The 18,418-nt window shown below is 39.0% G+C and overlaps 1 protein-coding gene across 5 annotated transcripts in view; it reads right to left on the reverse strand.

Annotated features, from left to right (window-relative positions):
• Positions 1–18,418, reverse strand: part of LOC125458025 (polyamine-transporting ATPase 13A3-like) — a 139,583-nt gene that overhangs the window by 25,776 nt on the left and 95,389 nt on the right. For all 5 annotated transcript variants that reach the window (XM_048542888.2, XM_048542887.2, XM_048542884.2 and 2 more), the window contains 5 exons: positions 18,255–18,364; positions 3,956–4,052; positions 3,740–3,812; positions 1,493–1,670; positions 174–355 (listed from right to left, as the gene is read on the reverse strand). In XM_048542888.2, coding sequence (XP_048398845.1) covers positions 174–355; positions 1,493–1,670; positions 3,740–3,812; positions 3,956–4,052; positions 18,255–18,364 — 640 coding nt within the window. The remainder of the gene's footprint in view (positions 1–173; positions 356–1,492; positions 1,671–3,739; positions 3,813–3,955; positions 4,053–18,254; positions 18,365–18,418) is intronic.

An 18,418-nucleotide genomic window follows, 5' to 3' on the forward strand; every position in this document is an offset into this window, starting at 1 on the left:
ACAAATAATAATAAATTTCCATAGAAGTTAGACATCCAACAGAAAAAAATGTGCAATTCTCTGGTCTCATATTTAACTTAAATACTCTTTTGACTAGCAGGAAGCACAGGAATGCTGCTGTGAACTTCCCTGGGGGAAACACAAATCATATAAGAAAAATACAAATAACTTACAGTTTTTGTAACTAGGTTGTCGAAATGGTTTTCCTTTAGAAAATACAATAGCCACAATGAGGTATTGAAAGCATGAAATAAAAAACACTGTAATATTTTCATAGTTCTTAATATTCTTTTCATCGTGATAGTATGTATCATTGTGCTCCAGTGTTAGGTTCAGTTTTGATGAACTGCAGGCACTGAAATAAAACAGTAACAAATTATTAACCTCAATACAAAGCATCTGGAATAGGAAATTGGCGATTGTGCATACTGTAATCCCAATAATTTATCAATACCTTAACTCTGCCTTGGATCATTTCACCAAGATGACTTTTTTTAGAATAACAGAAAGATCAAAGAAATAGTTTAATCAAGATTTCAAACTGAAATTTTTAATATTCTTATTTACAACTTAGAATATTCAAACTATTTCCGGACCAATTAATTATCTTTAAAATGTTTAAGTTGTTCAAATGTGGGCACGTAGGCAACTTTAGTAGCCAAAGTGCACAATTACAAAAAATGTCATTAAATTTCTTCAAAAGAAAAAGAGCTGTTGTTTCCACTCCAAATCTCCATCTATTGATCCTTGCTAAAAATTTGTATATGTATAAGCAACATTCAAGGACAGGATCCTTTCTTTGCTTTGACGACAATGTGAATGCCATGTTCCACAATCCAAGCTCATGTATGAAGGGCATCAACTAATATTAAGTACAAAATGGCTATTGTTATATGCAAAGTCATATTTGATTAGAATATTTCACTTTCATGAGGAAAGAATTAAAAGAGAATAACTTTAAAAACAATGAGAATAATATGCTGCTTTTGTACACTTAATTCTAAATAAAACTTTGAACACCTGCTGGCTCATATACTATTCTCCCATAACTTGCAATTGCAAATCCACTAAGCTTATTAGATGCCTTCTGATTTCTCAGTCATTGAATCTAATTAAAATCTGACCTATACAGACCAGCAAGGACGAGGTTAATTCCCAATTAGTCTTAGGTAAAGCAAGGGAGAAATAGCGGTGATGTTCTCCATGTTCCTAGACCAGAGTAGAAAATTCTCTGATGGGTTGCACTCTTGATCACAATAAAAAAAATTCAAGTAGACGTGTGTATGAAAATCAACAAGAATACAATAAAAGTTGCCTGGAATAACCCTGCAACAAAATGGTCTGCTGACAATCTCACTGAAAGCTCTCCCATCAAATACTCATTTTGGTAAAGTACCAGAAAACAACTGGTGCCTTTGGAACAGCAATGCAGTCTTGGATTCTTTTTATATAAATACAGCACTTGAAGAAATGTAAACATTTTGGAACTTACTCAGAATTTGGAGTCCATACTTCATACCAGGTTTGCTGCTTTACCAAAAGAAATCCTGTTGTCTGGAATACAGCGCTGATAAGAATTTGAGACAGTACCGAAAATATCATTGAAGCAGAGATTAGACCAGATGGCAGTTTCTGTGGATCAAGATCTTTCCACGCAGCATTCAAACTCACTAAATAAAACAAGAATAATACATTTCTGCCACAGTTGTCAAGGAAACAACCCACAATTATCTGAGGAACAATACTTTTTTGAAAGTTAATCCATTAGAGTTCCTTCAAGGTTTTCGCAAAGATTTGTAGCTCCGGTTGTGGGTGAGGTTGTTAACTTGCTCACCGAACTGGCTTGTTTTCATTGAGATGTTTCGTCACCATGTGAGGCCTCCAACCAAGCAATGTTGTTCTACTCTACTTGGAATTGATACTTCGCTTGTATATTTTACCATACACAAACGCATACAGATCAAAACTGGAAATGGCAGTACTCACCATAACGAACCAGACAGTATAAATCCTAAGCGGAGTAGAACAACATTGTTTCATCAGAGGCTCCACTGATGATGTTACCTAGCATGGTGACAAAATGTCTGCATGAAAGCAAGCCAGCTCAGTGAGCAAGTCAACAACCTCACCACTAGAGTTCCTTTCGTATGCCATTTTTTTCTCTACAATGCAAAATGGGTATCACTGACACCTACTGAACAAATACTTTGATAAGCTATACATTGGACATCAAATGATGCAATTTATGAAAAAATCATATTATAATAACAAAGAATAGTAATTCAACTCACCTTAGTTCTATCATCAAGAATACCCCTAAAGATGACCAATTCCACATTATTACAATTTACGAGGTTTATAAGATTATCTTAAATTGGGATTGAAACTTTAAATTGAAGGCAATTGAAGAGGGCCATATGAAATGCCGAGTTTGTCTCCACAGTAAACCTGGGTTATTTAAGTGTTAAAAATCTAAGTAAGACTCAGATTATTTTCAGGAGAGGACAGTGCCAAAGACACTGCAGCAGTTTCTAAATCTACAAGCTGTTGTAGGTAGAAAGTTGTAGAAGTTACGCTGTAAACTATCCCTTCACTTCTAAGGTGAAACGAAGTTGGGATCAAAGATAACTGATTAACTTTGTACCTAAGTACGAGTGATAATCTATTTCCATTGCCAAGAAGAGGGCTGAGCCGGATTACAAACTCTCCTACAAAGGAGCCTAAAATAGAAGTTATTACAGAGAGACACAATTGCAGTTTTGTCCTGCCAGAGCTGCAGCTAACTAAAAGGTATAGCATTTCAGATAGAGTTGGCTAGTCTCGCACCCACAGTATAGAAAATGCTGGCTTTTATCATTCTCCAGACAGAAAGTGGCAAGGATCTTGCATTTGGATCGAAGGCTAAGTTTGTGAAGAATTCAGAGAGGCTGGTAGATGGTTGAGCTTGAAGCTGGAGTAAAATATTCACAGTGGTTTACAGTGCTATACTAGTTAATTCTTTAACAATTCTCCAATATCTGCTTTTACTGCTACAGGGAACTCCATTCAATGTATTGTTCACTCTGAAATTAGAATTCTCTTTTGACTTTTGCTAATTTGAATCTTTGATATCTTGTCCGAGTACTGCAATTTAAATTAAGCTTCTACATTTATTATTTTCCATACACTGTTCTATCTTTCATATCTGTTACAATACTTTGCCTACTCATTTTCAAATGATGCCATGGTCTCTATTACCTCAGCTCACAGGGCAGGTAAGGGTCTTGATTTAACATCTCAACTGACACATAAGTACCCTGTAGTACAAACTGATGTCTCAATCAATTTCCTTTTGTGCTCAAACGTCTAGAGTGGGACTTGATCCAGTATTTTATGACTCAGGTCAAATTACAGACCATTGATCCATTTTAAATAACATAAATCTAATTTCACTTGAAATGCATCTACTGAAACAATCACAGGACCAAAGAATATATATATATATATATATATGAGTTTGGTCCAGACAACTGATTGGCACTTTCTCATCTATATAATTAAAATCACAACAAAACATTGGTGTTTACATCACATTCAATTAAAACAAAATTGGTAAATAATGCACATGCATCAAAATGTGCATTCAAGTTATAATTCAAACATGTTCTAAGTTCTGATCTACTTTACCACACAACAGAATCTACTAGACAGAACACCAACATAAGGCATATATTGATCAACATGATGGTTCAACACTCACTTGTAAAGACAATGGATAGAATGATAGCCAAGTCGATGAAAAGAAACTGCAATTCTCCAAGATTACTGAGTATCTACGAGGGGTTAGAAAGGACAATTATTTAAATTAAATTGAAAACTAATACCAAAGAAAAATACTTCTAACTACTTTGAAATTAACAAGTTTACACTAACAATTTAATACCCAAAGTTAACTTAAACTAAAACAAATACTTACAGAATACAGTAAGGTAACAGTTAGATACTGGATTATACTGTACAAGGCCATGAATTTGAAAACACAGAATGATGTCATCAAAGCAGCTCGTCCTTCCCTGTTTGACATAAAATAAAACTTTATCTTCATCTAAATAGCTCAAAAAACTAAATCACCTTAATTTGGATTCATTTTTGCAGCTTCAAATACAGGCTGCAGAAATTTAATACAGTCATTCATCACTAAATAATAACAATGGGAATCGGAGATCTTCAGAGCCATTTGGCTTCTTGAGCCTGCTCTGCCATTCAATATGATCATGGGTGATAACTCAAATTAAAATATTTTATTCTTAAAATACCATGTTGTTAGTATTTACTTACTAATTATTTAAATGTGTAAACTAGCAAATTATACTTTCCAATGTATACTAGAATGGAAGAGAGCATCACTTTTGAGGTTTATGTTAGCAGAGGGATGAAGTTAACATTGCGAGGTGAAACAAAGAAAATCACGCTGCTTACTATGTAGTAAGACTCAGATGCAAATTTGTTTGCATTAAAAATGTAGATAATAGGACTGCTCATAATGAGATTCAGATGTCTGAACCATTCAGGTGATGCACCGCTATATACCTACAGATACAGTTTCCCATGTCATTGTGGTGTGTTGCAGTCTTCGCAGTCTCACTTAGCAAAGTTAGGGGAGGGCAGGGAGAGAAGAGGAAGAAATGAAGAACTCAATGGTATTCTACAACGAGTCACTTAAGTGAGAGAAAGAAGGCAGGGCAGTAGCTGACAGATGTGAAAACTTTACCATAAACAGATTCCAGGCCAGGTGAATCCAGTACACCTGTTTCTTCTGTTATAATTTAAAAATCTGCTCACTGGGTGCCTGTTGCTTCTTCTTATTTACATTTGTTAAAACCAAGCAAGAAGAGGTAATTCAACTCCCCTCATTTTAATACCCTCAGTCAATCACAACAAATATTGTTATTCTTTTCAGTATGTAGCCATATCACAGACCAACCAAAAATGAAGGTAATCAGATTAAAAAGGAAGGATGCAATTACAAAGATCTCTTAGGTGAAAAAGATTAATTTTATTACCTAACTCCAGGAAAAATAATAAAAAAATTCCAACAAAAGCAAATAATAGGTTTGAAAGGGGATGAACATCTGGTCCTGACAGGAAGAATTAAGACTGTCTTTGCATGGAACCACAGAGATAGGCAACATACTAAATGAGTACTTAGTGTCAGTATTCACCGTGGAGAACGACATGGAAGCTAAAGAACTTAGGGAAATAGATAGCGATATCTTAAAAAAGTACCCATATTACAGAAAAGGAGTTGGTGGATGCCTTAAAATGCATAAAGGTGGATAAATCCCTGGGACATGATTAGGTGTATTCCAGAACTTTGAGGGAAGCTAGGGAAGAGATTTCTGGGTCCCTTGCGGAGATATTTGTAATATTGATAGCTATGGATGAGGTGACAGAGACTTGAAGTTGGATGACACCGAAACTGGTGGCATAGTGGACAGTGAAGAAGGTTATCTCAGAGTACAAGGGGATCTCAATTGGATGGGTTGAGGAGTAGCAGGCAGATTATGATGTAAATGAATATGGGATGCTGCATTTTGGTAATGCAAATTTGGTCAGGACTTAAACAGCAAATAATAGAGTTCTGGGAGTTTTGCTGAAAGAAAGAAACCTTGGGGTGCACGTTCAGAGTCCCTTGAAGATGGAGTCACAGATAGACAGGGTGGTGAAGGCGGCATTTGGCATGCTTTCCTTCATTGCTCAGTGCACTGAGCACAGCAGTTGGGACGTCATTTTGTGGCTGTACAAGATGTCTTATATTGGTAAGGCCACTTTTATAATACTGTGATCAGTTCTGGTCTTCCTGCTATCGGAAAGATGTTGTTAAACTTGAAGGGGTTCAGAAAAAATTTACAAAGACGTTGATGGGATTGGAGGGTTTGAGCAAGAGGGAGAGGCTGAATAGCCTGGGGCTTTTATTCCCCCTGGAGCAGTGAGGCTAAGGGGTGACCTTTTGGACGTTTGTAACATCATGAGAGGCATGGATAGGGTGAATAGCCAAGGTCTTTCTCCCCCAAACTAGGGGAGTCCAAAGCTAGAAGGCATAGGTTAAGGTGAGGAGAGAAAGATTTAAAAGGGACCTGATGGAAAACTTATGCATGCAGAGAGTGGTGCATGGTAAGGAACAAGCAGCCTGAGGAAGTGGCGGATGCACTTATGATTCTGAAAATTTAAAAGTCATCTGGATTGGTACATAAATAGGAAGGGATGTCAAATGCTGGCAAATGGCACTAGATCAGTTTATTAATCTGGTTGACAAGGATGAGTAGGCCTGAAGAGTCTGATTCCAAGGTGTAAAACTCAAAAACCATATAGATTAAAAGTCTTTAGAGTCCTGGAGCTATCAGTATTTTAAAATGAAATCACCATGGTTTATTCGTTGACTGGTATCATCATTAGTGGTGACATCTGTGGGTATCTTTGAATGAATGGTTGTCTCCTCATTTTACTTTTACAATGGATATTGTCTTCTGAGAGGCACATGGAGAGGTAGGCTCAGAGACAGGAAGAAAGAGAGACATTGAAATCTTGTTAGGAATATATATTTCCTTCTCTCTGCTTTGCTGCTCAATTTAGCTACTGAAATAAGGTTCAGTTATACATTCCCAAGTTTTGCTTCATGATTTTTCTAAGTTCACCTGTTGTAAGGTGAGCCTTTCATCCCCCAATATGTAAAATTATCTTACAGCTGTGAATTAAAATAAGAGGTGCAGATTTCTTTGCCTGGTTTCAATGTTTTCAGAGGAAATAATATTTTTACTGCAGATTACTTCTTTTATACAACATGAATCTCCTGGACTACTGCATTGTATTCTAAGTCAGCATTTGTATTTTTTTGGTATCATCTTAGTCTATAAAAGATCTGTGATATATCAGATGATGGAAGTTGAAAATTGATGGCCCATATTCACCACTATTGTATTTGAAAGAGTCCTGCTTTATTATGCCGGCAGCGTGATCCTTTGGATATATGCAACTGGATAGAAAAACATAGCCTTTGTTCTAATTGCATGCAATTGTACTTGAACAATACTATGAACCGCTGCAATCTCAGGTTCTTGGAGGGAAACATGATAAAACATAGTTGCCTTAAGCAAGCCCACATTCAGGTTGTCTTGAAAATCACATACATGCGATCTTATCTTGGCCTGATTGTTCACATCAACCTGATGTGTGATCTAAATACGGACAATGCTTTACTGAGAACTTTGTAAGGACGACGTAGGGACAAATGGACAGAGGAAGTAGGATCAAGTAACAGCAAATTGGACACTAAAGCATATACAATTCTCTTTCAGCATGGATGATGGACTTAGTTGCCTTAGTCACACTTCCGCTACAGTCCTGGAGATTATATTAGTTAAACCTGTGCCTGTTTCTCCTTTATCCTATGGGCCAGATAATTTGAAACATGCCCATTCCCAAGAGAATGAATTCCCTCACATGTCTAGTTTATTGTCTACCTTTTATTCTGAGAAAGTTTAACCTGGCTAAGTACACCCAAGCCATGGTAAAGATCATTCCTACCTCCATCCTACAGACCTTGGTCAGATTTCTTTATTCAGCACATAGACTGTCCCTTTGTTCTCTGGAATGTAATAAATACGGGTCCATTCTTTTCGGTCATAACTTACCCAACAATGCTACTTCCCTTGTAATTGCCAGATGGCTGCAATTCCCAAAACATACACTTAGCCTTCCCTGGGTAATGACAACAACATTAGATATACGTTGCTGATGATGTGAGACAATAAATAGTGTGTTGAAGTCAAAAAAGTTCTAAGGGGAGAACTCACCATCCATATGTAAAATAAAGTAGTAAAGGAAAATCCACTCATTGCACAAAGGAGAACGGGTGAAGTTCAGATGATTGGACAGAAAGTAAAGAACAGTAGAGAATGACTAATTTATTTTTCCTGATTAATTTTACAGAATACATGAGGAAGCCAGCTGGAAATATAAATCAGATAGCAAATATTTTTAATGAAATTTAAGAAGGAAAAAAACAAAGAGAGAAAGTCTTAGAGCTAGGACGAACAGAGTTGTTGTCTCTGGTTTGTTGCCCATGCCACGTGTTAGTGAGGCGAGGAATAGGGAGAGGGAGGAGTTGAACATGTGGCTACAGGGATGGTGCAGGAGGGAGGGTTTTGGATTCTTGGATAATTGGGGCTCTTTCTGGGGTAGGTGGGGCCTCTACAAGCAGGATGGTCTTCACCTGAACCAGAGGGGTACCGATATCCTGGGGGGAAATTTGCGAAGGCTATTCAGATGGGTTTAAACTAATTCAGCAGGGGGATGGGAACCAAAATTGTAGTTCCACTATAGAAAAGGGTGAGAGTAGGGAGGTCTGAAATCAAGTTTCAGGGACACAAGATGGCACCGGCAAGCAAGAAGTTGGTTTGAAGTCTGTTTATTTCAACGCCAGGAGCGTCCGGAATAAGGTGGGTGAACTTGCAGCATGGGTTAGTACCTGGGACTTTGATGTTGTGGCCATTTCGGAGACATGGATAGAGCAGGGACAGGAATGGTTGTTGCAGGTTCCAGGACTTAGATGTTTCAGTAAGAACAGAGAAGATGGTAAAAGAGGGGGGAGGTGTGGCATTGTTGGTCAAGGACAGTATTACAGTTGCAGAAAGGATGTTTGGGGACTCGTCAACTGAGGTAGTATGGGCTGAGGTTAGAAACAGGAAAGGAGAGGTCACCCTGTTGGGAGTTTTCTACAGGCCTCCGAATAGTTCCAGATATGTAGAGGAAAGGATAGCAGAGATGATTCTTGATAGGAGTGAGAGAGACAGGGTAGTTGTCATGGGGGACTTCAACTTCCCAAATATTGACTGGGAACACTATAGTTCGAGCACTATAGATGGGTCAGATTTTGTCCAGTGTGTGCAGGAGGGCTTCCTGACACAGTATGTAGATAGGCCAACAAGGGGCGAAGCCACATTAGATTTGGTACTGGGTAATGAGCCCGGCCAGGTATTAGATTTGGAGGTAGGTGAGCACTTTGGTGATAGCGATCACAATTCTGTTGTGTTTACTTTAGTGATAGAAAGGGATAGGTGAATATCACTGGGCAAGAGTTACAGCTGGGGGAAAGGCAATTACGATGAGATTAGGCAAGATTTAGGGAGCATAGGATGGGGAAAGACACTGCAGGGGATGGGCACATTAGAAATGTGGAGCCTATTCGAGGAAAAGCTCCTGTGTGTCCTAGATAAGTATGTACCTGTCAGGCAGGGAGGAAGCGGTAGAGCGTGGGAGCCGTGGTTTACGAAGCAAGTGGAATCTCTGGTTAAGAGGAAGAAGGCGGCTTATGTTAGGATGAGATGTGAAGGCTCAGTTAGGGCACTTGAGGGCTACGAGGTAGCCAGGAAAGACCTAAAGAGAGAGCTCAGAAGAGCCAGGAGGAGACATGAGAAGTTGTTGGCGGATAGGGTCAGGGTAAACCCTAAGGCTTTCTATAGGTATTTAAGGAATAAAAGAATGACGAAAGAAAGATTAGGGCCGATCAAGGATAGTAGTGGGAAGTTGTGTGTGGAGTCAGAGGAGATAGGGGAAGTACTAAATGAATATTTTTCAACAGTATTCACTCTAGAAAACAACAATGTTGTCGAGGAGAATACTGAGATACAGGCTACTAGACTAGGTGGGATTGAGGTTCACAAGGAAAAGGTATTAGAAATCCTACGGAGCGTGAAGATAGATAAGTCCCCTGGGCAGGATGGGATTTATCCTAGGATCCTCTGGGAAGCCAGGGAGGAGATTACCGAGCCTTTGGCATTGATCTTAAACTCGTTATTGTCTACAGGAATAGTGCCAGATGACTGGAGGATAGCAAATGTGGTTCCCCTGTTCAAGAAGGGGAGTAGAGACAACCCTGGTAATTATAGACCAGTAAGCCTTACCTCAGTTGTTGGTAAAGTCTTGGAAAAGGTTATAAGGGATAGGATTTATAATCATCTAGAAAAGAATAAATTGATTAGGGATAGTCAGCACGGTTTTGTGAAGGGAAGGTCGTGCCTTACAAACCTTATTGAGTTCTTTGAGAAGGTGACCAAACAGGTAGATGAGAGTAAACCGGTTGATGTGGTGTATATTGAATTCAGCAAGGCATTCGATAAGGTACCCCACAGTAGGCTATTGTACAAAATGCGGAGGAATGGGATTGTGGGAGATGTAGCAGTTTGGATCGGAAATTGGCTTGCTGAAAGAAGACAAAGGGTGGTAGTTGATGGGAAATGTTCATCCTGGAGACCAGTTACTAGTGGTGTACCGCAAGGGTCGGTGTTGGGTCCACTGCTGTTTGTCATTTTTATAAATGACCTCGATGAGGGCGTAGAAGGATGGGTTAGTAAATTTGCAAACGACACTAAGGTCGGTGGAGTTGTGGATAGTGACGAAGGATGCTGTAGGTTGCAGAGAGACATAGATAAGCTGCAGAGCTGGGCTGAGAGGTGGCAAATGGAGTTTAATGCAGACAAGTGTGAGGTGATGCACTTTGGCAGGAGTAACTGGAAGGCAAAGTACTGGGCTAATGGTAAGATTCTTGGTAGTGTAGATGAGCAGAGAGAGCTCGGTGTCCATGTACACAGATCCTTGAAAGTTGCCACCCAGGTTGACAGGGCAGTTAAGAAGGCATACAGTCTTTTAGCTTTTAATAATGGAGGGATCGAGTTCCAGAACCAACAGGTTATGCTGCAGCTGTACAAAACTCTGGTGCGGCCGCACTTGGAGTATTGCGTACAGTTCTGGTCACCGCATTATAAGAAGGATGTGGAAGCTTTGGAAAGGGTGCAGAGAAGATTTACTAGGATGTTTCCTGGTATGGAGGGAAGGTCTTACGAGGAAAGGCTAAGGGACTTGAGGCTGTTTTCGTTAGAGAGAAGAAGGTTGAGAGGTGACTTAATTGAAACATATAAAATAATTAGAGGGTTAGGTAGGGTGGATAGGGAGAGCCTTTTTCCTAGGATGGTGATGGCGAGCACGAGGGGGCATAGCTTTAAATTGAGGGGTGAAAGATATAGGACAGATGTCAGAGGTTGTTTCTTTACTCAGAGAGTAGTAAGGGAATGGAATGCCTTGCCTGCAACGGTAATAGATTCGCCAACTTTAAGTACATTTACGTCATCATTGGACAGGCACATGGACGTACATGGAATAGTGTAGGTTGGATGGGCTTCAGATCGGTATGACAGGTCGGCACAACATCGAGGGCCGAAGGGCCTGTGCTGTGCTGTTATGTTCTATGCTCTATGTTAGTCCTATGGAGAATGAAAATGGGGAGTTAACAGTAGATAATATGAAAATGATAAAATAAACAAATATTTTGCTTCACTATACAGGATATAAAAACTTTGGAGTAACAAAGGGAAAACTACATTCGTAAGAGCATTGGCTGGTTTGACTCAGATTGTTGGAGAATTGCTCATGGAATACACCAGTAAAATGTATATGTTCTTTTGGGCTTCTTGAGAAATGTTTCTTCGATGATATCATTCTTTGTATGTTTCCATTATGTAAGATAATTATGTTTGAGATGTTTGAAACCACGGTGACATGTTTGAAACCACGGCTGCATGTTAGAATTTTCTTACCCATTATAATGGGCTCTATCCTGTACTTAAATTTACCTTTAAAATGGAGCAGCCAAACATGTTCCCTTATCCCAGTTGGGAAATCAGCTAGGGATTCTCTGGAACTGTCTACCACAAGCCTACTTTCACTGGTCAACGTACACACAGGGATTTGTACAGTTCCAAAATATAATATTTTCCTTAACAGTAACCTCATAAGTAAGCCCTGAGCCATTTGTTCATTTTGTAAGCTTGATGCTGAAGAGGATGCATCAAATCCATCCTGCGGGATAACAGCTACCTCGATCTGATGATTTCACCCTGTACATCACACAAAGACCATCACCTTTGGTCCTGAAAGTGCCTAGTCTACCTCAGAATACCATACAAGGACAAGATACCTCAAATGTTCAGCAACAGGTGAGGCTGTTTTAAGTTGGTGCTATGTAGTAGGAACACAGGTCGAGTATACCACTGACTGGATACTGCCTTTAAGCCAAAAATATGTTCTGCCTATCACACAAATGAATAGTTATATCTGTATTTCAGCACTGATGGGGTTCTGGGTAAATAGGTTGTATGTGTTAAAGAATGGCAAAAGGTGTCAAACAGGATATCCCCTAGAATGCATGGATGATACCCAATCAGCACAAACTTTCAAAACTCACATCTGTGTCCAACATCAGACATGATTCTGTGATTAGACAACACGTGCAAATGTTAAGAAATGCACTGACAAATAATTTAGGATAGTTAGTCATACTCAAAGATTGACTGTCTTGCTGGAGATGCTGCGGTCACTGGCAGAGGGGTGTGGAAAGGGCAAATGGAAAGGCCTTTAGACAATCCAGAGATAAAGACCTTGGGGTATTTGGCTGGTGCTTAACCTCCTCGTAGGTGCATGATGGCATCTCCAGGAATACCCATAAATGCAACAATGGAGTGCAGATTCAACTGGATATTTTGTAGCCATCGTGTGTCCTGCCTGACTTGGAACTCCAAGGTAGCTGCTATGTTTCCATGGAAAGGATCAGCACTCAATTGTCTGAAAAATCACAGCAGACAGGGCTTGGAACAACTCCTGCAGCCTGCATTCCAGTCCACTGGTGGACTTTGGCAGCTCTGCCTAATGTCCCCCTGCCATTGTTTCTATTGGCTCTGGCGTGGTCATAGCCTTTCCCTGCCATCATGCAACTTGTTCTTCAAAAGGGTCTGAGATTATACTTCTGTATTCTAAAGCAGACAGACAAAGAGAGGACTAATTAGCTTCACAATGTATGTTTCACGAGCACTTCATGGGCTTGCAAAACCATGCCGGGTCCTGGAGTCGCCTCTCTCCAGTAAGTAGGTAGGAAGCACACTACTCAGGATCTGGTACAACACCGACAAAATGAGATGAGTCTGTCAGTCAGTGCATTTAACCATGTAGTACTGGCCCTGCATGCAATTATTGTAACTGACAATGGTACAATTAGATTGAGTGATGTTCCTGAGAATGTCTGGATCACAGGGGTTTGATAGTCCTCTTCCTGCCGGATCCAGGTTCTTCTGAAAGGTCTATGGGCACTTTTCTCTCCTGCTACATCTGTGCAGGTCATCTAGGTCAGGCAGAAGGATCTGCTGCAACCATTCTGGGTAATAAGGCATCCCACTGTTCATAGTACCTTTGAGTTTCATCTCGAGGCCATCAGTAAACCAGGAATCCAGTTTCCAACCCATGCCCCACTTCTTTAGCAGAAATCACTCCCACATCCAGGCCCACTACTAGATATGACTCTATCATGGAAAATTCCAAAAAATAATCTGGATTTAAACAGGTACTTGTCTTAAACCATGTGCCCAGAATTAAATGACAGTTTAACTGTCAAACTCCAAATAAACTTGAAAGAATGCTTATCCTTATGTTATTAAAAATGTACAAAACTCATAGGTAAAATTGATCAATTGTTTATAGGAACATGGTAGTTTTACTGGAGTTCAGAATCAGGAAAAAGAAAGGATATTTGTCTACAGACTATAGATAGCTAGGATTGAATGATCCTTCTTTGATGCTTCATGATAACAAGGGGTGGAAAATAAAAGACAGTGGCAGAAGTGGGGCTAGAGATGAGTCCACAATCAAGTTATTACCTATCCATTTATTATTTCTCAATGCGCCCAGGCAAATATTTTACTACTGAAGTGGGCAATCATTTCAAACCCCTTTCCTTTCTTCCTCAAAGGAGCCAAGACGTAGGAAGACATCTATTATGGGCAAGATTGAGGAAGGCTTTTAGGGTGTGGGGAAATGGATGCAGAACAGTTTCTGAAGGAGTTGGATGGACTGAAGTCTGTCTGTGGCTCCAGGTAGCAATGTATCCTCTAATTTTGATGTGGTAGTATGCAATTAATTTATTTGACAACTTTAGGCCCTTTACATTTTTTTGCACAACCAAATACATGGAATAACTGAAACTGCTGACTTTCTTAAAGACAAGATATGTTTTCAGGGGATAAGTCAGAAAGCAGAGTTTACAACAGAATTTGTTAAACAAAGGTCACAACATATTTTGGAATGTACATAAGCCACAAGGCTTACGTATGTATTCTTCGTTCCCTTTTCTGGAAGGTAACCAACAAAATAAAGAAATAATAATTGAAAACAGCCATAAATTACCAAATATACAGGTAATATTTTATGGAAACAAGTTTAGAAGAATAATATAAGTAATATCAAAGAGAAAGTTTGAATTAGGACAGTTGAAAGTTTGGGAACTATATTAAGAACAGTAAAGAATATCCACAAGCCCGGATACAGATTAAGAGAACTGTAGTGTTTTTTAAGCTATTTGATTTGTAGTTAAAACACTTGTGTCTAAATGCCAACAATCAAGATCTAGTAATAAGTTTCAAACAGAATATTATCGGATGACTTAAACAGTAGAAGGGCAACACCATCACAGAAATGGAATGAGCAGCTTTGTTGCCTAGTACCCTAATGAGACTCAATACAGCACCTAAATTTATAGCAATGAAGGAGGACTGAGAGGATTAAACGGTTCACGAGAAAATTGTCAAGCAGCTGCATGGACTGAGAAAGGAAGTTAGGCATGTTCACATCATACATGACACAGAAGTACAGGTAGGAACTGAACAGGCTGAGATACCCAGTTTAGGAGATAAGGTCATGGCAAAGATTGTGCTGGAGAAGATAGGATTCATGGCAAAGTGGATAGGATCTTATGAAGTAAGCAAAATTAGTGGCACGCTTGCCTATATAGACACAAAAGAAAAAAACAAATGGAAGCAGTGGTCACAGGTGAAACTTATTATTAAATGATTTTGTTTATTATCACCGACCACAGCCAGCAGCATGTTACTGTACTGATGCCACAACATGATGGTAAGAATCAGGAGAGTTCAAACAGTATTTGTTAAGGAACAGGAGCTCCAAGGGAAAAATAAATGACCCCACATCCAGGCAGCAATTAGTGACAGGGACATATCTTGGTGTTCTGGCCAAAGGTCTTGGCCCATGAGAAAATCAAACCATTACACCACACCCCATTAGGTACTAAGGAAAAGATGCTGAGACTAGACATTACTGATCCCCACTTTCCAGCTTAAAGCATAGGACCAGAAAATGGCCTTGTGTTGGTTAAGGATGATACAATTCTACATAACTATATACACCATGAGCTGGTACCTATTGATCCAAACATCTTCAGTACTGGTATTCCTAAGTGTTTTCATGCTCAAGCATTACATACAGTTTTGGTAAAACAAGTGACAACACAGGTGGCTTGCTTTAATGGTCTTTATTCATTCATGGGATGAGGGCATCATTGGCTAGGCAGCATTTATTACCCATCCCTAACTGACCAGAGGGCAATAAAAAGTCAACTACATTGCTGTGGGTCTGGAGTCACATGTAGGCCATACCAGGTGAAGATGGCAGTTTCCTTTCCTAAAGGGCATTAGTGAACCAGATGGGTTTTCCAACAATTGAAAAAGGATTCAATGGTCATCATTAGATTCGTAATTCCAGATACTTATTGAATTCAAATTTCCACCATCTGCCAAGGTGGGATTTGAACCCAGGTCCCCCCTTGGTCTCTGGATTAACAGTCCAGCAATAATACCACTAGGCCATCGCCTCCCCGAGATGCTGGAGGTTTAATAGCTGCACTCTATTCAGGGAAACAGTCAACTGAAACACAGTCTGGTCAATGATGTCACAATAGTATTTAACACAGGGATCTCAGCAATAAATTTCACTGATATTGCAACAGTGAAAATTCAGGAAAAAGGACAACGCATTCAGAACAGTCAGCCCAGTATAAACCAATAGCTGATATGGGTAATTCGGTGCTTGGCTACAGTATTAAAGAGTCATAGAGGGACTGTTAATAGATTGATTAATGTACAGAAAAATCTTTCAAATGATGTATTGAGGAATGAAGTCTGAGCACTTATGGATCATGGATGTTCAAGTTGACAACAAAACCCTGAAACAAATTCATGAGGGCAAGGTCCCCCTTTAGATAATAAATGTGCATTTGTTTAGCCAGTCTTGGCACAGGGATCATGGCCTGACCAACTGTCCATTGAAGGGTTTAATGTGCGTATAATACTGACATGGAAGGTGTGATACATAATAATATGCTAATCAACACTGTTTTGGCAATCCCAGTTTTATCAGAATCAACACTTTCTAAAACCTTATATAGAGGACAGAATATTAGTGTAATTAGAGGAGATTATTGTTCGAGATTTGTAATATACTGCCATATGCAGCAAAGACAGAAGATAATACAAGAAGCATCACTTAAGATAAGTTCAGTGTAGAAGCTACTTTTGCAGTGTGTCCACATTTGAAATATGAAACAGAAGCAGCAAGGTCTTGGTTTAACACTACAGCAAACTATATAATGAAAGCTATACAGGCTGCAACTGAAATAACTTATGTTGTATATTGTACAAGGTTGCACACATACGGGGAGATATTGCATTACCACATCACAAAAGGAGTACAAATAAGGGAACAACTGATCCTGTTCTATAATCAGCCATGTGGCACATCAATGCCTACAGGTACTGGCTTGGGTGGGAAAGGTAGAAGTGGTGGAAATCCACTGATGAGACAGAAGAAAGACTGGATGGGTTAGATTTGTTCTCCTTGGCACAAAAAAAGCTAAGGGAAGATTTGATTGAGACGTACAAAATTGTAAGGGCCCTGATTACAGTAAACGAGAAGGGCCCTTTGTATCTTAGCTAAGTGGTCAGTAACTCAGGGCCTATATTTAAGGAGATTGATAAAAAGGTTTGAACGGAGATGAGGAAAAGTGTTTGCATCCAAAGAACAAAAGGAGTCTGGAACTCAAAGCCTGAATAGACAGTCGAGGCAGAAATCCTCAACTCATTTCAAAAGTGTCTGGATGTACATCTCAAATATGACAACCTGCAGGGCTATGGACTAAATACTGGAAAGTGGGATTAGGTCAAATGGTATGCTTTTTAACTGACAGAGGTACGATGGGGCAAGTAGTGTCATTATATGCCATAAACTCTCAGATTCTCTATGTAGACTTTTGCCATTCTGACCTGTAAAATTTCCTCAGCCACACCTTCATTGGTGATGGCGTAGTTAAAAGAACAAATCCAAAATTTTACTGTAAGACTTCTGTTAGAATAACCAAGGAATATGCAGAAAAGAAAACGTCACGGGCATGAGAACTTGTAAACAACAGCCTAAAAGGAGTCAGAATACAATGAATTTGTTTATCCAACTGCTGTTTTTTTTAAACTTTAATTACTAATCATATTCCAAGTGAACCTTGCCAAGCTATACATAAATGGTTAGGATTTGAAATAAAGTTTGCATAAAAGGCTACCAGTTAATTCAAAGACGTTCAGATTTGAGGAAAAAATTAGAAGTGAATATGAAATTATTAGAGGAACTATCCGACACAAGACAGTATTGAGTGGAGTTTCTAAGAAATCAGTTTTTGGCTGCTATTGCTTTTCGTTTTCACGAACAAATCTATTCAGAAATGGAACATAAGTTGCTTCAATTTGCAAACTAGAAAAGGCAAGCAATTCTACAAAGCACCCACAATTATGAAGAAAATTAATAATTAAAATGTATCAGAGAACAAAATAGCAACTGAAACTCAACACTGTCAAATCCACAGTATTGCACATAGTGAGAAAAATATGTACAACATAAGTACATCTTAAAACATATGAAAAGGACTAACAAGGTGAACAAGATCAACATCTGTTGCTTAAACTATCCAACTACTATGAATCAGCAAACAAAGCAAGTAAGGTGTTAATCTCTACAGGTAAAGCAGCAGTGCAAATGTGTGTATGCAAAAGCCAAATAGTTTTCTTACCTTTGTCAAGAAACATGATACCAGCCTTTTGATTAAAAGGTACAAATAAAATACAGAAGTAAGAAATCTACTGAAACAACACAAATAAAATAAAGTAGGAAAGCTATTTGGTTTTAGCAGTGAGAGTAGACCTCTAGGAGACAATTACAAAATTCATAAATTTAAAACAAAATTAGATGATATATGGCATACATTATGGAAGAAAAGGATCAAATAATTTATCACGTATATAGATTCTACTGTTCTAAGGATTAAAGAAAAAGGTTACCTGATCAGGTTTGGTACACATGCAACGTTTGGAGTTCTTGATGTGAACGGTGATGCTACAGAAGCCTCTAATTCAGACAGTGAGATGCCGCTGTGTGCTCGCTTTAGTGCCTGTAAATCACATTTATGTTTTATACATTTCCAAAATAGTTAGGGATGTTAACA

The sequence above is a fragment of the Stegostoma tigrinum genome, chromosome 14 (genome assembly GCF_030684315.1).
Source record: "Stegostoma tigrinum isolate sSteTig4 chromosome 14, sSteTig4.hap1, whole genome shotgun sequence".
NCBI classification, from domain to species: domain Eukaryota; kingdom Metazoa; phylum Chordata; class Chondrichthyes; order Orectolobiformes; family Stegostomatidae; genus Stegostoma; species Stegostoma tigrinum.